This window comes from Mustela putorius, unplaced genomic scaffold (assembly GCF_011764305.1).
Source record: "Mustela putorius furo isolate JIRA1106 unplaced genomic scaffold, ASM1176430v1.1 tig00000765_pilon_pilon_pilon, whole genome shotgun sequence".
Classification (NCBI taxonomy): Eukaryota; Metazoa; Chordata; class Mammalia; order Carnivora; family Mustelidae; genus Mustela; species Mustela putorius.
In genome coordinates, this window is record NW_025421470.1 from 10,264,203 (window position 1) to 10,286,433 (window position 22,231).

Genomic DNA, 22,231 nt, shown 5'->3' on the forward strand with positions numbered 1-22,231 from the left:
TCCAAAGCTGGACGGGGTGAGGAAGGACCGTCCCCTGGAGCTTTGGAGCTAGCATCCCCTTGCTGACACCTTGATTTCTGGCCTCCGGGACCTTGAGGAAGCTCAATGCCCTTGTTTTAAGCCTCCCGGCGCGTGGTGCTTTGCTTCCTCAGCCCTCAGAAACTGATACACAGGCCAACCTGGGCAAGAGCCGTGGGGCTGGAATGCCACTTAGAGACCCTTCATAAAAGAGACATTCCTCTGTCGGGGCAAAGCCGCCCACCATCGGCCACCCACTAACCAGCTAAGTTTTAAGACCTGAAGCACAGCCATAGAGAGGCTCACTCTCATTCTCACTGCCTCCCCGCCTCCATGCCTCTTGCCCCATGGGTCTCCCCTACACAACTGGCTGTTGGTGTCCCTCTAAACATACCGTCCCGCTCCAGAGCTCCCCCTCCTCCAGCTCCAGAGTTACCCTCCAAAGTGTGCATTCTTGCCCCCTTTCCTAGTCAAGGGGTCCATCTCTTTGCATTCAGAAAAAGGGGCTAGAAGTCTGCTCATATTTCCAGAAGACAGGGCAGACATCTGGACATAACATCCCCTCCCTATGAGGGATGCTCAGTCCAGAGGAAGCCCCCGCTAGAGCCTCATTGAACGAGGGGGTCCCTCCACTTTGGCTGATCGTGTATGGTGGGAATCAACATCAAGCAGTGTGTATGGGCAGTATTACATGACAGAGATATTTTTAAGCAATCAGATGTTTCAAGATCCTTCCGTACCTAACCTGTATAGCAGCCTTCTGGGCTCTCGCCATCTGACCCTTCTGCCTGTCTGTCAGATGGAAAATGTTAGGGACATGGCCCGTGGACAGCCAAGATCTCCTTATGCCTCCCACTTATCTCCCTCCTTCCCCTGTTCTTTCTCCGGGCTTTATAAAAAGATGTAGATATAGTGATAACATCACAGAAAATGGGACACGCCAAGCGACTCTCTTGCAAGTCTGCCTTCGACCACGAGGTGGCAGTATTGCCATGCCTTGCTCTCCTCACCCGGCCATTTGCAAGGACTGTCCCCAACAGTGGGGTGACTTCACGCTCTCCGTTTTATTGACACGTCTTCACCAATGTCACCCTGGACAGGTACAATTTGCGACTAGTTTGTTCTGGCAAGATGACTTCACGTTTTTTGCTTTCCATCAGGTGTTTTGTGGCCATATTAATTAGACAGTTGTTGTTGTTGTTGTTGTTGTTGTTGTTGTTGTTGTTGTTGTTTTTAATTAATAGGTTCTGTTCTAGAGTAGGAAAAATTGAGCCAAACTACAGGGGCTTCTCATCTATCACTTCACTCCACACACAGCACACCCTTTCCCTTGTTGCTGATGTCTTGCCCTGGGGAGGTACATCTCTGTTATTGAGGAGGCAAGACTGATACATTGTTATTAACTGAAGTCCATGGGCTACCTTGGGTTTCCTTCCTGGTGGTGTATGTCCTATAGGTTTGGACAAATGTATAATGCTACGTATCTATCGTTATAATGTCATGCAGAGTATTTTCACCGCCCTAAAATTTCCCTGTAACACCTATTCTTTCCTCCCCGATGCCCCCGCCCAAGCCCTGGGAACCACAAATCCATTTACTGTCTCTGTGGTTTTGCCTTTTCCAGAACGTCACGTAGTTGGAATCATAGGGTATGCGGCCTTTTCAGACTGGCTTCCTTCTCTTAGCAATGCACATCTTAGATTCCTCCCTCTCTTTTTGTGGCTGGGAACCTCTTTTTAGCCCTGAATAACGTTCCATTAGCTGACTGTACCACCGTTTATCCGTTCACCTGCTCAAGGGCATTTCGTTGGCTTCTAATTTTTGGTAATTTGAGTAAAAATGCTATAAACACTCATGTGCAGGTGTTCATGTGGACGTAAGTTTTCAACTCACGTAATAGTAAGGAGCACAATTAGCGGATTGTATGGTAAGGCTATGTTTTTATTGGGTGAGCTTTATCAAGAGGGTTGGCTGACAGTAAGGAATGGTTGGACATTTTCAACTGAACACCATCTCCAACACTGGGGCCCTTGCTGTTTTCTAACCATGATCGTGGTCCTTCCGGAAATAGACATGAGGTGTCACTGGAGTCCAGGGGGCTCCCAGTGGGTAAAAGGAGCCCAACCCCCACCCCAAACTTACATGCCCTCCCATGCCTGCGCACTTCACTGATGGGGAAATGGATCTGCCTTTAACACACTAAGCAGAGTTCTACATTCTGAGTAAAAATAGCCTGTGATCTTCTTCTGACCAACACTAATTTCAAATACTCAGGTGAAGTGGGTTTAGTAGAAGAAAACCTTTTTTTTTAAAATAAAATAAGGTGGTGACAGTGATTCCACATTGTAGAGAAACGGCCTTGGTCTCGCAAGTGAGTCAGAAACACCCAGATGGGCCCTGAAGAGTAGTTGGGGGTGAGAGACAGGAGGCCCCCTTGGCACGCCTACAGCGGGGCTCAGCCTGTCCCCCTTCCACCCGACTTAGTAAAAGTAAGAAACCCACACACCAAATGCAATGCAGGCTTTGAGGGAGCTGCAAAGCTCCAGGGAGCCATGTAGCTGAGAGAACAGAGAGCAGCCCTGGGACCAGGACCAGCAGACAACGACGGTGGACACAGGGACTGCTTGAAGCCTCTGTATTGGGAGCAGCCACCCCAGTCCATGCACGGAGGCATGTACACATGTGCACGCGCACCTGACACACACCCGTGCATGTGTGCATACATACCCGCTCATACACACACGTGAGCCTAGGCACACATTCCCCGCACAAACACAGAGATGCCATGCGTGTGTGCGTGCACAGACATGCAGGCACGCACAGACACGCACAAACATGCATATTACACGTTTACATGCTCACAAATGCTCATGGCTATCTACATACAAACGCACATGCTCGTATCCACATACAAACGCACACACATGCGCTCAGGCACAGATACACACAGCACACAGAACACAGCAAAAATCCACATGCCGCTACCAATAAATGGAACAAACTGAGGGAAGCTAAGTCTATACTCATCAATACTGGCATCCCAAGGGAAGCCCTTCCCTCTGGCATTTGGAGGTTCATAGGCTGTTAGCTGGCTTGAGGCTCTGGCACCGACCACCGGTTACCTTGACCAGAGCCGCTGTCCTTTCTTGCAGAGAGCTGCCACACCGCATCCCCCCTAGATGAGAGGCCCTAGGGAAATGTCTCATTCGACAGCAGAGGAAACGCATGCTGGCCACCTGGTCCTTCTTTCTTTGGGAAGTCAGGCTCACCACTTACCTAATGTAGAGAACAAGCAAGATAAACCATCACTGGAAAACTGCTTTGGAGGCTACAGAGGAAACTCAGCAGACCAATGCGTTTTTTTAATAGAACTAAAACTCTAGAGGGAGGTCAGGTAATAAAGCAATAATTTAAGTGCAAGGAAGGTATGTAAAGAGAAGACAGAACAAGGAAGCTCTGAAAGATTAAACACAGTGCCAGGAGGCAGATCAGGGGGGACTTAGGAGTGCCGTGGAAAGGAAACTTGGGAAAACTCAGCAGGCATGGGTACATTCCCTCTCTTGACTGTGGTTGGTGATGGCTTCATGTGTGTCAAACTTACCAGCTGTATTGCTTAAATCTGTTTAGTTTAGAGCACGCCTGTTATATACCTCAATAAGGTGGTCCTATTTTATCAAGATTATGTATTTTAGAGAGAGAGTGTGTGTGTGCAGGGAGGAGCAGAAGGGGAGCATGGGTGGGGGGAGAATCTCCAGCAGGCTCCCCTCGGAGCACAGAGCCCGACGTGGGTCTGCATCCCAGGACCCGGAGATCAGGACCTGAGCCGGAACCAAGAGCCATACGCGTAACCAATGAAGCCACCCAGGTGCCCCCAGTAAAGTGGTTTTAAAAATATACTTGCCCCAGGATGAGTGCTGAGTAACGTATGGAACTGTCGAATCGTTATGTCGTCTGCCCGAAACTGCCTGAAACTGCCGTGTGTTCATTACACTTCAGTTAAAAGCGAAAATGCAGACCGGCCCCTCCCCCTGTCACATCTGTGTAGTCACCCGTAAGGCAGGAGGACAGGCCAATGGGTAGCGTGAAATACACACAGGCCCCCTTTACCGTGGAACAGCTTATTCTATAAGCTAAACAGCGGGCTCCAACCCAAGCCAGATCGGGGCTGCCAGGCCGGCTTCCTCACAGAATGGCTTTCGTGTACTCAACGAGGCTTTGGGTCTCTTTCCCCAGCTTGCCTCAATGGAAACTCGGATAAAAGCTGCGCTCTGCCCATCGTCAAGGGGATATTGTCAATCACCCATTCATCCCCACAGCAGCCGGTCATCCCGTGCTTGGGGCTGGGATCCACAGACACTGCCGGGCTGCTGCTGTGAGGACTGAATGTTGACTACCTGTGTGCCATGCGTCACGCCGCAGACAAGGAGAACCCCCACTCTCCCTGCTCTCAGGCGGCTGGCGGTGCAACGCAGAAGCAAGACAATGACATGTTAGAAGGCAGTACAGTCATTATATTTGATAAAGTGATAAAGAAGGCAATTGTGTATAGGGGACTGTGTAGGGACACATCTCATTCGAGGGGACGGTGGAAAAGAGAGGAAATTTGATGACCCTTATTTGGATGCTGTTCCTTGGAAGTTCCTGATGATTAACTCAACTGTGAATGGAAGAAGGCTCCCGAGTCCTTGGTTCTGCTACACAGCATCGGGGACCCAGCTGTGGTCCTGAGCTAGGAGACTCGAGGTAGAGATGGAGATCAAGACAATGGGGTAACTTCAGCCCATGTTATTCCCTAGGAAGCGTGGGCAGGATATAGTGATGGTCGCCTGGAGTAGGGAACAGGGGAGAGGGATGTCAGGTAAAGGGAGCAGTTTGCAGAGCTCCTGGTTTCTTCCCGGTGGCCGGGCAGATTACAGAGTACAAATTAAAACAGAACAGAGAGGGATGAGCAGGTTTGATGGGAAACATGAAGACTTCCATTTTGGCCTTCCAAAGTGTTCTTTGGGAATTAGCCTGTATTTCAGAGGCCAGTGATGAGCTGAGAAGGTGGAAGGGGCAGAGCTCGCTCGAGCCCCAGGCGCCCGACAGCCGGAAATCACAGTCTCAGGTCAGAGCGAGACAGTCCAGGTGCAAGAAGCTGTCCCTGATGGAGTTTTGTGCATTCTGCTCATTTGCCCTATACTAGGTCAAGGTCACTTACGGGGATGAATGAAAAATCCTAGGACTTTTGTTTATATTGGTTTCTAACTAAAAGAAAAGAAAATGAAGAGAAAGAAAAGGAAGGAAGGAAAGGAAGGAAGGAAGGAAGGAAGGAAGGAAGGAGAAGCGAAAGAAAAGGAAAAAGAAAAGAAAAGAGGAAAGACGGGAGGGAAGACGGAAGGGAGGAGCATAGGAAGGAAGGGAGGAGGGATAAAGGAATGCTCTGCTGCTTCGCCCTGCGGGCTAACCCTGGTACCCGACCTCACTGCAGGGGCCAGACTGGCAGGTGTCATGGGATGCTCTCAGCACCCTGAAGGGACAGCTGGAGCTCCAGGTGGCGTGGGTCAACCCAGCTCTTCACACCTTCTTTGCTTTCCAAATTTTGCTGTTACCTCAGGTCCCAAATCCCCATTAAGAGAATTTGCAGATGACATTATCTAGTTTTTAATCAAACTCATCCTCCTGAAAATGGACAAGTGCCTTCCACAGATGCCTGCTGGACGATGGTGTGAAGAGATTTCCAGGGAAGCAAGCAGGGGTGGGCAGAGAGAAAGGGACCACGGCCCTCCAGCAATGCAGGAGGTCAGGATAAAGGAATAAACCTGACCTGGCCCTTCCGGGTCAACGTGGCATTTAACAGCAAATGAGAAAATAACCACTTTCCTGCCAGAAACATGTACTACGAGGGGAACGTTCTGAAAACAGGAGTTTGGAAAGCTTTCTATCATTAGTGTTTTTACTGCCAACAAATGACGTGTGACAACTATCAGAGCTCTCGTATCTCACACTTGAAAACTTGGAAACACCATTTCCTAACCTGTTAAAAAGCTTCCAAGGGATTCTGTGCATTTTAAAACCCATTTGTGAAACATATAGAAATGAATAACTTCCAATTAATTTGCAAGAACTACTCTCTGACATCAAGGAGCATGGACATTTACTAACTGCATCACATAATCATAGCAATAAATAATAACAGCCCCTGGCATGTTCGGCAGATGGGGTTGGAAAATGAATATTCTGATTTAGGAAGCGGAGTATGGAACACCTACCATGTGGCTCATTATGATTTCCCAAAAGGATGACACACATTTAATCACATCACTCTCAATAAGACATCATTAATAAGGAACTGAGAGGTACAAAAGATTTTTGAGAAAACAGGGTATTTTTGATGGTTGTTAAGACTTTGCCTTTTTGGTCTTCCAAGCTAGAAAAGAGGAGGGTAAAAACATAAACATTCAGAGTGCCTGACTATCTCAGGCAGTGGAGCATTCGACTATTATCTTGGGGTTGTGAGTTCAAGCCCCACAGTGGATGTAGAGATTACTTTTAAAAAATAAAACAAACATTTAAATTTGTATTCCCTTCTCTTTTCCTATACTTTTAATATATCTATTTTTATGTATGTTTTATAATAAGCATCACTGTACTATGAATAGTGAAGGAGACATAATTTATAAATAAATATATTTAATTACATATAATATAGTTGATTAATATGTCATTACATACATTATCGGCATATATTTCCAATTCATAGATGATGAATGAACATATATTAATATATCATATTACATGTATATTAGATACTGATTGTAATTATTTTGCAGTATGTTAAGTTATACATACTATATTAAATATGCTTACTTACATCTACTGATGCATATGTATATATTATAATAATGTGCATATGTTTACATAATGTGTGCGTATATTATACTCGTACTACATTTGTAATCCTCCTGCCTTTCCCCAGTGTACGCACTCTCCCGCATTCCTGGAAGACGACTTTACATCTTCTTCTCTCGCCTTAAACTCCCCGTGCTGTGTTCCTCATCCTTACCCTCAGGTGGTGGTACCACTTCTTATTTCACTGAGAAGACCCGAGCAACCACAAGGAACTTTCCCCAGCCCTCCCAGCACCTGTGCTGAGCTTGCTAGCTGCTCTCTGGGTCAGTAAATGGATTCCAGAGTGCCTGGATGGCTCAGTCGTTAGGCGGCTGCCTTCAGCTCAGGTCATGATCCCAGGGTCTTGGGGTCGAGGCCCCCATCGGGCTCCCTTCTCAGCAGGAAGCCTGCTTCTTCCTCTCCTGCTCCCCGTGCTTGTGTTCCCTCTCTCTCCGTGTCTGTCAAATAAGTAAGTAAAATCTTTAAAAATAAATAAATAAAATAAATAATAAATGGATTCCATTCTTCCCTCTGGACCTGCCTCTCCTCTTTCTTCCCAGGCACCGAGAGCTCCAGAAATCCCCTTGCCCCGCCCAGTCCTCAAGCTTTGTCTGCTGAGTTATCTCCATTAGCACGCAAACCTGGTGCCTCTCCTCCCATCTATAATACAAGCCAAGCCCTTCCCTTACTCTGATGTCATTCTTCCCACTCCTCTGTCCCCGTCTGAGGCTCATTGAATTCAATTCTTCCCCCAGCTGGGCATCGATCTCCCGCCATTTCTCCAAAATTTCTCTTGCCAGGACCAACGATGACTTCCAAAGTGTGAAATCCCAAACTCAGTTTCCCAATCTCCTCAAAGCCAACCTTCTGGCAGCACTGGACAGAGAAGACTCTGTCCTCCATGAAGCCTCCGTCTCTGGTTTCTAGGACACGGCACCGGCCCAGTGGTTCCCTGGCCTCTCAGCCCACCTTCCCAGGCTCCACTGCTGACTAATATCGGAGCTCAAGCCCCTCTCCTCACTCCAAAGGGGCTCTTGATGGCCTCATGCCTTTGCTTTCTATCCAGAGCTGCATCTCCCGCCGTATACCTCCAGCCTTTTCCCGGGAAACTCCAGATACTCTACTCAACTGCCTCCAGGAGGGCCCCATTTGCAGTCCTAAGTGGTCTTTCCAGCCTTAACTACCCCAGAGTGAGCTCCCGTTAATCCTCGCTCCCAACCTGCTCCTCTCCAAGTCTTATCTAGGTCAGAGGTGGCTCCTTCCCTAAGGCTACGCAGGCCAAAGCCTCAGCTTCAGCCTTGACCCCTCTCTTTAAGTAGATAAATAATGGTCCCTCCTGCCCAAGATGGCCACATGCTAAAACCCGGAACCTGCGAGTATGCTGTCTTCCAGGTCCTGCTCCTTGTGTGTTCGGGAGCACGAGGCCATCATTATTTAACCAACTGCTGGCTATCACAGGCCAATGAGATGTGGTTCCTATGCTATAGGGTAAAATCAAAGACGGAACTTATCACATGGTTAAAAACCATCCCTGAGGAAGGGCACTGGGAGAGGTCCCAGGGATATCCTGCCCCACTCCCTAAAAGGAACTATCTCCTGTTGGAATGATGACAACCACCTCAGTCTGACCTCAGGACTGGGTATGAGGTGGGACTAGTCCTTAAGGTCTCACCCATCTTGCGATCTGAAGAGAAGAGCTCATCAGCATAGGAGCTCACCGGTCCCCAGAACCTGTTGGTTTGAAATCCTCTTGGGAATTTCCCAGGTGTAATCTGAAAGCCTCAGCCATGTGCAGAGGGCAGGGAGAGACCAAAGAAAGAGGCAGGCCACTCAGGGCTGGTGGATGGCATGTTTAATAAGCAAGAGAACTTGGGTGCGAGGCTGCTGCAGCAGCAGCAGGATGAAAAGATGGATGGACCCCCACAGCTGCCCTAACACCAGATCTTAAAAGTTGGTAAAGAGGTCCTAATAGGGTCCAGTCACGTGTGCCGCACAGGTGTTCTCAACACCGCATCCCCAGCTCCAGGTCATGTGCCCCAGCCTCTGCGAGCCAGAAAGCCAGTGGAATCCACATTCCAAAAACAGGGAAGGTGGGGGGAGCCTCCAAGTGCCCAGGTCCAGCTTACAGGTCAATGGGCAGTCATGTCTTTTCAGTGACCCAACAGGTCCAGACCCTGCCCTGGTGTTCATTCCCTAGAAGCTGGCCAGAGGGGAAGATCCATTTACCTGGATTCTCACTGTTAAAGGACTTTCTAACACAGAAGACAGAAGAGCGTCTCCAAGTGGGAGAGCCAGGACCAGGAGTGTAAGTATAACTCTCCATCGTGAGCCTCTCCCCTGTGGGCACTGTTTCCAGCCCCTCGGCACTTCTGACAGGAAGCTACTTACACCACCCTTCGATATAAGAGGATCTGGAGAGTTAGAGAGGGCCGGTGACTGCCCCAAGTCCGTGGAGATGTAACAAACAGAACCGAAACTTGGACCACATGTCCCTGGCTTGTGAAGCCACACAGGAGATTGTGTGATTCTATGACAGGATTCTTGATTCTAGCTCAATAGAAGGAACGTATTTTGAACAATGAGAGCACACTGAAAATGCATGGCTGCGAACTTCCAGAAGTAGATACCTTTTTTCTTACATACCCGTCCTCGACCTCCTATGGCCTCAAGATGGCCCAAGTGACAACCCAGCTTCTGGATAACCACCGAGGCCCAGTTTCTAGGACCATCCTGAGGCCTGGCTGCATGGCTGCCCTTGGCTACCATAAGGCACCCTACATTTAAATTCTCTCCTGTTTAAACTGCCTCAGAGGTTTTGCTAACTTGCAACCAGAAGAATCCCAACTCACCTAAAAACCACACAGGTGTCAGCTACCTTGAAAGAGAACTTAGGGTGACAGAGAAGCCAGTGAACCTTCTAAACTTGGAAAAGCAAAGAAGCCAAATTCCAATATTTCTCTCAAAACCCAGTTTATAACTCAAGCTTCTGACTTAAGAAACATCAGAAGACCATAGAAAACAACAGGGATTTTAAAAGTGGAATTTAATTTCATTTTTTTAAAAGATTGTTATTTTATTATTTATTTGAGAAGGGGAGAGAGAGAGAGAGCAGGAGAGCAGGCAGAGGGAGCAGACTCCCTGCTGAGCAGAGAGCCTAAGGAGGGGCTCAGTCGCTGCTCCCCGGATGCTAGGATCATGGCCTGAGTCTAAGGCAGGTATCTAACCCACTGAGCCACCCAGGCACCCCTCAAAGTGAAATTTAAGAATGAAAGTTGATTAGGCTTGATCCAGGGAGAAAGTTCCTTTCCTTAAAAAAAGAAAAAAGAAAACCAAAACAACAACAACAAAAAACAAACTAAACAAAAAGCAGCATATATTTTTAACAAAATAGAAATTTGCAAATTGACATATTTGAGGGGTTTACTCATTTGAGCAGCCTTTGGATCAGTTCATCCTTTGTAATAGCAAACACTCGGAAAGTCAGCTATTTGTCTTCTATCTTAAATCAAATATTTAAATGCCTATAATTTCTCGAGTGTTCAGAAATGCCGTTGGTTCATTTAATAAGCATGCAGCGGGTGCTTACTGCACACAGTCCCCTTCAATTTCCAGAACAAAATAGAAAGCAATCTAAAGTGTCATCCAATGAAACTTTCCCACCTGGCAAATGAATAGGCTGGCTTATCTGGGCAAAGGCATGTTTGCATAACCAGGCTGCATTAAATATAAGAGACAGATGCTAAGAACAAAAATAACCAAACGTGGCTTTCTGAGTGTCTGGTCTCTTATATTCGGTAATTACAAGGGCTGACATGGAGGAAGGAGTTAGGGGAGGAAAATGAACGGGAAATGGTAGGATATATTGATTAAGATTTGTGTCCCTTCCCTCATTTCCAAAAAGGAATCTCTGAGAGCAGCTCTTCACCCATGTTGGTTCCTTTGCCTTCGGGGTATCTGAACATCTGGATCGGCTCTGCCTGCTCGAGCTGAGGAGAAGGGCTGGCTCTCTATTGGATGCCCAACCAGGAAACAGTGGTAGATCTTGGATTCCATCGCCGCAGCCGGACAAAGGGGAACAGCTAACAGCTCCCAAAGGACACATCGGGAATTTTGTACCTGTTTGATGGTAGGACAGCTCTTCAAAGATTGTCCCCAAGTTGACTGGATTTCACCCTTAGCAACGTCTGCAATCCAAGTGAAGCAGGATCTTTTGCTTAGTTTCCACCTGTGCTGCTGTCAGCACATTCTCTCTGTTTTTTCCCTCCTTGGGAAAGGCCACTGGTGGTTAGCACGAGTGTCCGTGAAAGTGTAAGACAGGTGTCTGCCTTTCTTAAATTTATAAGGCATGGCAGAGATGGCAGTTTCTATAAAAGTTTATTTTCTAAGTGGAAGGAAGAATTGGACATTTTATGACTAAGGATGCTGCCTGCAGTAGGGCAAGGACCCCAGGCATGCCCCTAGAAGAGGAAGGGGTGATGTTCATCCTAATTATTGAGAGATTCCGTCATTTTGCTCTGATATTTCGAGAGCTCTCTATCTCTCCAGCATCACATCCAGTGCTGGTCCTGAGTCCCTGAGAGTTAAGCCCTTCCTTAAGATCATCACCCTGTCCCCCATCTTGAACCTCAAATACCTCCTTCCTTTGCTTGTAAATTCCTACCTCTCCCATTCCTTTGTTTCTTTTCTTCTCCCTTATTTTTCCTTCTCCTGTCCTTTACCCCTGCTGTTTTTCTTTGGTTCATTCCCCATTGTTCTGTGTCATAGAGTCCCAAGGGGCAGAAGCAGGGTGGAGAGCAGAGCTGGTGTTCTGCTTTGCCATATGCTGCCTCTCTGCTTGTGGGTGGGTCATTCCTTCTCTGAGCCTCAGTTCTAAGAACAAGAAGTGATAATACCTGTTTGTGGGGCTTATGTGAGCTAGTTCAGGTGTACACCCTTAAATTAAAAGCTACCCAAATGAAATCGCTATTATTATTGGGATCACACAGACAACTAAAGACGGTGACCTGTCTTTACTTTGCTTCCTGGAGAGGGAGAGAAAAGAGACAGTGGGTGGTGAGAGCCCAAAGTCACTTGAAGGAATGTGTGGTGACGGTGCCTGCATCTTAGTAATGACTAACTGCATTCCAAAGTCAATGACAGGTCACTGTCTTTACCAGTTGCCGGAGGTTGAACTCGTGCCCTTCTCTCTTAGCTCAGCAGCTGGCCAGCTGTGATGGCCCGCTCAGTGTGCGTTTTAGGTTTCTTTTTCCTGGTCCATTTCCCACTCACATGCACTGTCCCCGGCCCTCTCTGCCTGCGCTAAGCAGCTTAGGGTAAGCTTGGATTGAAAGAGCGTCCTGTCCTAAGGGTGATGACAACGTGGACCCACCCAGCAACGGGTTGCCTGGGTGTTGTTTTTCCAAAACTGCTGTCTCATCCCCTTTGTTACCCTTTTCAAAAGGTCTGGCCAAGTTTACAGAGTTTTCAACTCTGCCATGTCACCCACTCTGCCACAACTCATCTAACCCCCTGTGACCTTTAGCACATTCTCTATTTGTAAACACTAGCTTTATTGAGATATAATTCATATTCCGTAAAAGTTGCTCTTGAAAGTACAATTCAGGAGGGGCGCCTGGATGGCTCAGTGGGTTGGGCCTTTGCTTTCTGCATAGGTCCTAATCTCAGGGTCCTGGAATCGAGCCCCAAATCAGGCTCTCTGCTCAGCAGGGAGCCTGCTTCCTTCTCTCTCTCTCTCTCTACCTGCTTCTCTGCCTACTTGTGATCTCTGTCTGTCAAATAAATCTTTAAAAAGGAAAAAACCGAAAGTACAATTCAGTGACTTTTAGTATATTCACGGAATTGTGCAAACATCACCGTAGTCCAATTTTAGAACATTTTCTTTTCCCACCTCCAAGGAAAAAATAAAATACCGTTCAGCCTTTACTGCGTCCTCTCTTCTCTCCCAGCCCTTGACAACCACTGAACTATCTTCTGTCTCTGTGGATTTGCCTATCTTGGACATTTCGTATAAATGGGATAATATAGTATGTAGTTCTTTGTGACTGGCTTCTTTCACTCAGCTTAGTGTTTGCAAGACCCATAATGTGGTTGTGTTTATCAGAACTTCGTTCCTTTTTATGGTTGAATAATATTCCATTGTATGGATGGACAGATATCCATTCATCTGCTAATGAACATTTGGGTTATTTCCACTTTGGGGCTGTTTCTATTTATTTATTTTTTATTTTGTTTTGTTTTGTTTATTTTTAGAGAGTGGCGAGAAAGCACCAGCAGTGGGGGGAAGGGGGTCAGGGCAGAGGAAGAGAGAGAGAGAGAGAGAGAGAGAGAGAATCTTTTTTTTTTTTTTTTAAGATTTTATTTATTTGACAGAGAGAGATCACAAGTAAGCAGAGAGGGGGGCGAAGCAGGCTCCCCGCTGAGCAGAGAGCCTGATGCAGGGCTCAATCCCAGGACTCTGAGATCATGACCTGAGCTGAAGGCGGAGGCTTAACCCACTGAGTTACCCAGGCGCCCCAAGAGAGAACCCTAAGCATGCTCCACACTCGGGACAGTGGGGCTATTTTAATAAGGATGCTATAAACCTTTGAATATAGGTTTTGTGTGGACAGACCTTTTCTTTCTTTCCTCCTTTCTTTTTTTTTCAACATACATTTTCATTTCTCTTAGGTTCATACCTAGAGAGGAATTGCTGAGTCCCAGAGTAGTTCTATTGCTAACTTTTTGGTGACCTGCCAGATTGTTTTTCCAAAGTGGCTTCACTATTTTATATTCCCACCAGCAATGTAGGATAGTTCCTGTATTTCTTGATCTTTGTATCACATTCTAGTTCATGAATTATCTCTATATGTATATTACTACTTCAAGCTCCTAGTGGCCACAAACCGCTGCGAGATCGTCACAGAGGGAACCACAGCACAGGATATGTTCTGAATAAATCACAGCTATTCATTGGATATGTCTTTTATTATATTCAGTTACAGTTCTTAACTAAATTGAGTAAGCCCACTTTAGGAGAAAATACAGGTCTGATTTCACACCTTCCAAAGAAATCTACACATAAACAGAGTTCCCTTGTATCGGGCCCTTACTGGACTCCTACCATATATGACCTCATTTTTCAGATAAGGAAACTGACTCAAGTTACTCGTCCAAGTAATTAACAGCGAAGCTGAAATTCAGACCCAAGTTTTCACTGCATCACGTTGTCTTTCACGGTGAAGGAATTCTATCTATTTTGTAGGGAGAAGAGGTTTATTTGAGAACTTGTGCTTTCCCTCTATGAATTCCACAAATGCAAGCACCGATGTTTTACTCCTTTTATTATCTCCTTTTGTACACAGCACATAGTGGTAACTCAAAAATTTACTTCTGATTATATAAATTTTGAACAATGATATAATGACGAATACGTACATATAAAAGTATATATAAAGTATATATAAAAGGTATTGTCACGGTCTAGTTCAATACTTATTGCGACTATATATGATAATATACGGTAAGCACCTAACCACTTGCCAATGGCCACAGAGCCATAGCCGAAACTGGATCTCCCTTGAATCCCCCAAAGTTGGCCTATGTGCCTCAAAGCGTCACTGCAGGGGAACCAGAGCAGCTCTGCCTCTGCAGCTATCATCCGGGCGCCCAAGACACTGCCTGGTGCCACTCAGCTGACACCAGCTGTCGGAAAAGCGGAACTTGCTGAAGGGACCTTTGCCCCTAACCAGCATGGCCACCCTCGGGCTTCAAACTGAGGGCGGCAGAATGAGAGTCACGTGAGACGAATTCCGTTCTTTTATTGGCTTTCTCTCCTGGAAGGGCGGGATACAATGGCCCAGCGGGGGCCGCCTTAAAGGGCCCGCCGCTAAGTCTTCCAGAGCTCCACCCCCGGGGCTGGGCGGGGCCGGCGTGCGGAGGCCGCGTCCGGGGGAGCCGTGGTGACCGCCGCGGGCTGTGACGGCAGCCGGAGGGGTTTAACCGCGGAGTCGGCGGGCGGGAGAGCGCGAAGAGCGCGCGCTCGAGCCCGGCTCAGCCGACGGGGGCGCACGGGGACGCGCGGGCTCCGGCGCGGGGATGGAGGACGCGGTGGCCGGGCCCCGGCTCCGGGCGGCGGCCGAAGCGGCCGAATCGCGAGCTCAGCCGCGGGTGACGCTGCGGCCCTTCGCGCAGTTCTCGGGGGAGGCCGAGGCCGACGAGGGCGGCGGCGACTGGAGCTTCATCGACTGCGAGATGGAGGAGGTGGACCTGCAGGACCTGCCCAGCGCCACCATCGCCTGCCACCTGGACCCGCGCGTGTTCGTGGACGGCCTGTGCCGGGTGAGGGCCGGGCCGGGCGGGCCGTCGCGGGGAGGGCGGACACTTGTTGCCCGGAGGAGGAGGCGCGGGTAGCGGCGCCCAGGTCCCGGCCGGCTCGGGGCAGCCTCTCCAGCCCGGGCCGCTGTCAGGGCCGAGAGGCGACCCCCCCGGCCGCCCTGCCACGGTCCGCTCCTGGCCGGGCGGGGGCGGGGGCGCGCTCCCCGAGGGTCCTGGGTCCCCGAGCACCTGCCGGGCCGCGCGCACACCGGGCGCAGGGTCTCAGCGCCTCGCCTTAGACCGTGGCTGGTCACCGCCTCCTAGGGACGCCCGTGACCCCGGGTGTCTACTCGGTGGGGATAGTAGGGTGGGGGACATGAAGTAAGGGACAGTCAGGGATGAACTGGCACCTGGAGTGGTCGGCAGCTCACACTGCCACCCCGGGGCAAGTACCGTCGCTCTGCACTTATTCCTTTGGGGAAGGGGCTCCCCCTCATTCATAGGGAGCAGGAAACAGACGTGGAGCGGCGACGTGATTCACTGTTCATAAATAGGACAACGTCTCTGCATTCCCAATCTGCACTATTGGAAGAAAAGCCAATGTTTGGGTGAGAATCTTCGGTTGCTCATTATCCTGTGGCTGGCCAGTTTTGGTCGAATGGTGTTGTGGGGGGAAGGGACCCATGCTCTAGGCCTTCAGAATAGGAATCTTGCCCCAGAATGGATAACATGCCACCGTCAGGACACTCAGTATGTGCAGAGCTGGGTTGTTTGTTTTTTGTTTTTCGTTTTTTGTTTTTGTTTTTGGTTTTGGTTTTGGTTTTTTTGATTTTTAAATCTATCCAATTTAGAAACTTAGGAGGCTGAGGGGGCAGGTATGAGTAATCGACGGTGGTGGCGGGGAGGAGGCATTTATTTCAAATCTGCAATTAGTGTGCAGAATAAAATTTGGAAAACGTAGGCATTGCAGAATAAAGCCTGTCTTTGAGAGATATGCCTCATGAGGAGAGCAGCTGTCAAAAAAAGTGATGCTTTCCATGCTTGGCTCTGAGTCTGCCTATACTGGCAATGAACTTGTAGCTGAAGGCTGCTGCCAAGAGGAACACCACTGTGGAACAGAGAATGGCCTGCTCGCGTCCCATTTATTGGTAATTTCTATGCCCATCCACTTTCAGAAAGGATTTACATCGGCTGTGGGCTTAGGGGAGCTCCATGCATGCTTTCTAAAGCAACAATTGTCATAAATGCAAGGTCTCGCTCATCTTTTTCTAAAACCTTTTCTCTTCTCAACGCCAAGGTCTAGCCAGCATATCAAGTCTCTTTCCTAGGGGTCTGAGGCTGTCTTTTTAATGGATCAGGTCAGGTCGTGTAAGGTTGTGCTTATTTACTTGGGTGTCTAGCGATTCCTAGTTTTATGGTCTTTCCAGAAAGTGCAGGGGACATTCCTGAAATTGCTTTGTATGAAATTTTGTCCCCTTTGCTAACTGTTCATTTTAAGAAATGGTTGAGACTCTGCTTGGGCCAGGCACTGTTCTAGGCTCTGAGGGACAGCAGTGAATGGAATCGCGACCCTGCCTCCAGGGCTGGCCTTTCTGTTGTGGGGCAGCAGACTGTCAACGAGTATTAAACATGTCAGGAGGTCATTGTGCTATAGGAAAAAAGTAAGATGGAGGCGATGGGGGAGGAGGAACCGGATGTCTGGGAGGGGAGGGAGATTGTTTTACATCAGATGATCAGGGAAGAGCTTTCTGACAAGGTGGTGGTTTGAGCAGAGACTGAGGGCTTAGCATTCAGTCCTTTATTTATTCTTTTGCTGTGTACTGAATGCTTCTTATGTCCCAGGCACTGGTCTAGGCCCATGGGGAAGAGCGGTGAACACGGTGAACTTCCTGCTTATGTTCTAGTGGTTGAAGTGGGGGCGGGTCAGATAACTGAGAAAAATAAGTGAACGAGGTAATTTCGGATTAGTGGAGACCAGTACAGTAGAGAACGTAATGTAGGATAATATGCTAGAGAGTGACCAAGGAGAGGACAGGGGCTGAGTCCTACCAGTCCTAACAGGGACACCGTGGTGGTTCGAATTGGGGATGAACTGGGGCAGGACTAAGGGAGACAGCTGGGGTGGGGACGGGTGTTGGATGGACGGGAGGAGGCCACACTGCCAAGTCCAAGACCCAGGAGAGCAGCTGGTGGCCCGGCCAGAGCTGCGGGAGTGAAGGGATGTGGGATCAGGATGCTACAGCAGGGAGTGGCAGGGCGGAAATACCCCACTCACCCTGGCTTTCTGGTCTCATTGGTGGAAACCAGCTGGCAGCCAGGAGGCCAAGGAGCCCAAGTAGTTGCAGTCCATAGGTGGGGTCAGCCTTCCAGAGCCCAGAGAAGGGTGTGGGGAGGGTCAGTGTAGGCAGAGAGGACATGCAGAGAGGGGCCAGCACGGGGCCGCTCTAGAGTGAATGGCTCCGGAAGGTCCCTAGGCACAGCTTGCACTTGGCTGGCAGAAAGAAGCTCCTTGCGTGGATTTGTGTGGCCGCCATCCAGGCAGAGGGCGCAGAAGGGAACAGCAAAGCCAGAAGTTCTAGGGAGATGGTGAACTGACTGTATTCAGAGGGTGTGAAGGGCGCCTCTTGGCCGAGTGAGAGATGGTAGGGGGGTGGCTGAGGTTAGACACAGCTGGGGAATGGTTCCATGGGGGGCCTTGGTGGCCCTGAGAGGGATTGGGATGTTACTCTAACAGCTAGCAGAGTGGAGAAGGTCTCTTGGGGACGGAGGGTGGCTGATCAAGAGAGGAAGCAAGGAGACCCCTTTGTTAGCTCTCGCCCTTTGTTGTCTAGGGGAGCTATGAAGGTGTTTGAATTTGGGTGGGGGCATTGTCTGGAGCTTGTGGGGAGGGCGCAGGCGAGCTTTGTGCCCTGTTGCTCGCACATCCCTAAGCTCCCCCTAAGGTGTCCGATAATCGGGGAAGACACAGCATTCACTGGGCTGAAGGAGGCCCAGGCCCTGAAAGCAAAGAGCTCTGCCACCAGGGACAGTGAGAGGAGAAATCACTGTGTGGGGGTGGGGGGGGAGGCTTATGGTGAGCCTTCCAGTAGAAAGAATGTCTCCTGCAGCTAAAATCACCCCTCTAGGGGTGATTACTTATTACTTTCGAGGCCGTTCTCCCTCAAGCGGCCCGATCCCTCCTTTGGATATTGAAATGAACATATCCTTCTGCTTCTGGTCAGTGTCGCCTTACCCGAGTGGGCAGACGGCTCCCTGCGTCCCCCTCCTCTGAGGTCGCTGTGCTGGGGGGCTGGCCATGCCCTCTCCTGAACCAGTCCCTCGGAGGGTCACCTGGAGGAGTGCCCATTAGCCTGGTAGGGCCGCTAGAACCACATACCACGGACTGCGGGGGCATATGGAAGGGACGCACGTTTCTCACCGCTCTGGAAGCCGGTGTGGTCAGCAATGGTCCTCTCCTGGGCTGCGGACCTCTCACTCTGTCCTGCTTGGGTAGAAGGGATGGGGGAGCTGGGGTTGGGGGGCCTCTCCCCCGTCGTGACCCCCTAAAGGCCTTTCCCCCTCATACCATTACCTTCAGGGGTTAGGATGTCAACCTGTGAATTTGGGGGGAACACAGACATCCAGACCATGCAGAGGGTATGAAGGAAAAAGACTGTGCCAACTTCTTTCCCAGTGCTCCTCTTACTCTCTAACCATAGTCCTGATAGAAATTGATCTAAACCACCAATTCGTTTGGGAATTTATGTCAGAAGCCGTTTTCTAACCATAACACTTAGGTCTGATAGGTAAAGCTTGTCGTTGTTAGCCTGGTCATCGTCAGTGCTGTAAAAAATTTATAATAAATGTGTTCATTAAATGCTTATCTAAAAAACACCTGAAACTGTACCATCAGCTTCAAGCAATATTACTAGAGAGTTCACATCATTATAAATGAATGAAAAGTTTTCAAAAGATTATTTTCAAGGGGCGCCTGGGTGGCTCAGTGGGTTAAGCATCTGCTTTTGGCTCAGGTCGAGATCCCAGGGTCCTGGGGTCGAGCCCTGCATCAGGCTGTCTGCTCAGCAGGGAGCCTGCCTCCCCCTCTCTCTCTGCCTGCCTCTCTGCCTACTTGTGATCTCTCTCTGTCAAATAAATAAATAAAATATATATTTTTTTAAAAGATTATTTTCAAGCACCTGGGTGGCTAAGTCAGTTAAGTGTCTGACTCTTGATTTTGGCTCAGGTCATGATTTCAGGGTCCCGAGACAGAGTACTGGGTCATGTTCCATGCTGGGCGTGGAGCCTGCTTAAGATTCTTTCCCTCTTGGGGCGCCTGGGTGGCTCAGTGGGTTAAGCCTCTGCCTTCAGCTCAGGTCATGATCTCAGGGTCCTGGGATCGAGCCCCACATTGGGCTCTCTGCTCAGCAGGGAGCCTGCTTCTCCCTCTCTCTGTCTGCCTCTCTGCCTCCTTGTGATCTCTCTCTCTCTCTTTCTGTGTCAAATAAATAAAAATATTCTCTCCCTCTCCCTCTGCCCTTCACCCCCTCTCTCCCTCTCTGAAAAAAAAAAAAAGAAAAGATTATTTTCAACTGTACAAATATTAACTAGCATATCCCATTACTGTTCTCTTTTTGCAAGACTTTTTTTTTTTTTTTCTGAGAAAGCAAAACAGGGCTTTGAACCAGTGACCACATGTGCTTGGGCTTGTTGGCCATGGTCATTGGTTCCCTAGAAGAATGCTTATTCAGTCCTTATCAAGCTAAGCAGACACTTGGTTCTCACGTAATATGCTGTGAGTTTGCAGACAGCGAGTACGGTTGCATAGGGTAATAGACGCGAATGCTGCTTTTCTTTTTTCTTTTTTCTTTTTCTTGAATGCTGCTTTTCTTGTTGTCTGAAACACGAATGCATATTTGGCTGACGGAGCTTTGCCCGAAGGCTAAGTCAGAAAATGTGAATCATCAGAACATTTACTCTTCTCTAGTGAATAAACTCACCTTCCTTAAGACAAATGCCCACTTCGGACCTGTGACATAGACATGCTTTTCTTTCAGTAGCAGAAATATTCTGAGAGCCATAAAAGGAGTTTGAGCAGCGGCTTTGAATTCGTTGTATCCGAGAAGACCCCAAGCCCTGTCGCACCTTAGCTGTCCGGGAGAGTCCCATGGGAGACTTAAAATCATCCCGACCCCGGGCCACCCTGACCAACTGCAGTCTTGGGCTGGGAACCGCCTGGAAAGAGTTGTCTGAAAAGCTCCCCGAGGTGACTCTAATTGAGAGTCGAGGTTGAGGACCCTTGTGCTACCTGGGAGGGGTTTTCACCTGACCAGAGCCCTTGTTGTGCCGGGAAAATATTGAATAATTGGTCATTGGGTTCCATTTTGAGCCAGATCTGTGTCTTGGTTTCCTTGAGTCTAAAATAGCATGAGGCTCCTGGTCCGGTGCCTCCCTCCTCTGAGTGGTGTTTGACCTTGTAGTTGGAAGGCTGGATGATTGGCTGTCAGCCTTGGAGCCCGCGCCTCTGGGAGGCGACACAGGAGATAAGAGCGTGGACTTGAACATGGGGTTGCCTCCCGGGGCCTTCGTCCCCACCCTCTTCAGCAGGTGCTCAGTCTGTATGTAGCCAAACGGCAGGTCCCGGACGGGCCCCCTCCAGACTTGTGCCTTGGTAGACAAGACATCATCCAGTAGTAACTGATGATGAGATGTTTTTCAGGTCCAGGCGAGCAAGGCCGGTATGCACTGTGGGGTCTCACAAGGCTGTAGGTACTTGGCGGCGTTTCTGCCTGTTCCTGTTCCAAGTCAGTCTGTGGCCGCGGGTTGGATAACGTGACATTCCAGCAGATCGGTAGCAATTGGGGTCGACATTGGTATAAAATCCGGGCGCTTTCAGGCCTTTTCACCATTCGCTCTCGCGTCCTAGGTATGTGCTTTCTCCAACTTAAACTATGCCTAAAATTGCCCCTGAAGCCCCCTGAAGAGTAGAGAGGCCAGAAACCAATATGGGATGGTTTAATTTATTTGGAAGTTTCCAGAATGTCGCATGTTCAAAAAACAAAAAACAAAACACCTGTGTGTTATATATGTGCGAAGTTTATTTGATGATTTATCTACAATTTCCCTAATTTTAGAATTTCTGACTCTAACATAAATCAAATGAGTCTTTATATCCCTGAGGCTCCTTCGATCCCTCCCCGTCACTCCCCACGCGAGCGAGCGTGTGGCTTCCTTTTAACTCCATCCTGCACCACCAGGCACCGCTCACAGCGTTTTTCCTCAGCAGCAGTAGCTTCAAATGTCATTGCCCCAAGACATTACATCAGGGAACAAAAAACAAATCTGCTTTGCGATAGAACAGACAGCGAGAGCAGAGGCTGTGAGACGCCGACTCCTGGGTTCAGATTTCAGGCTGTATCTTCCACGCTTCCCTTTTAAAAAGTGTAGTCAGATGGTCGAGTCCACGGCCCGCATTTGTGTCGTTTGAGGGGGCCCATTGGCCCTGGTTTGAGACGGCAGGACTCCTGGGAAGTATCAGGCGCTGGCACTCAGCAGTGTGTGTGCTGGTGGGGGGGGGGCAGTGGCAGAGACAGACCCCTGGGCGAGCACGTCTATGCACCATTGTCAGGACCCACGTCAAGGGCTGTGGGATTCTGCCAGTCCTTGGAAAGACAATTCAGTGGTGAGGGAGAATTTTTTTTTTCTTTCGTAAATACTAATCACCACTCAAAAATGTGGGGACGCGGACAGTGAATGACGGTGTTGTGTGCTCTGAGCCTGGACAGGCTATTCCTCCGCAAGAGGAAGTAAAAATAGCTCTTGCACCCTCGTGGGGCGAAACAGATACGCTTTTTTAAGACATAACATTGGGAAAATATTAATTACCTTGACTCCGAGGTTGATGTTGGGAAAGGGTTGGCTTCGCATGTAGATGTCAGTCAGTATAGAAGCCCTTTGCTGTATTTGATTTGGTTGGCACTGAGTGTTTTATTTTTAACCTCAGAAGATTTAATTGGGGTTCGTCGGCTCACGTGGCTCGTCCAAGTGTAACAGCTAAGGTGTGGATCTTCAGCAC

The 22,231-nt window shown here is 48.9% G+C and overlaps 1 protein-coding gene across 1 annotated transcript in view; it reads left to right on the plus strand.

The window, feature by feature from the left end:
* Nucleotides 1-14,782: 14,782 nt before the first annotated feature.
* RCAN1 (regulator of calcineurin 1) overlaps nucleotides 14,783-22,231 on the plus strand; it is a 94,659-nt gene continuing 87,210 nt past the window's right edge. The window contains exon 1 of the mRNA XM_004757535.3: nucleotides 14,783-15,204. Within this exon, the coding sequence (XP_004757592.1) occupies nucleotides 14,962-15,204 (243 nt within the window). The 5' untranslated portion in view covers nucleotides 14,783-14,961. The remainder of the gene's footprint in view (nucleotides 15,205-22,231) is intronic.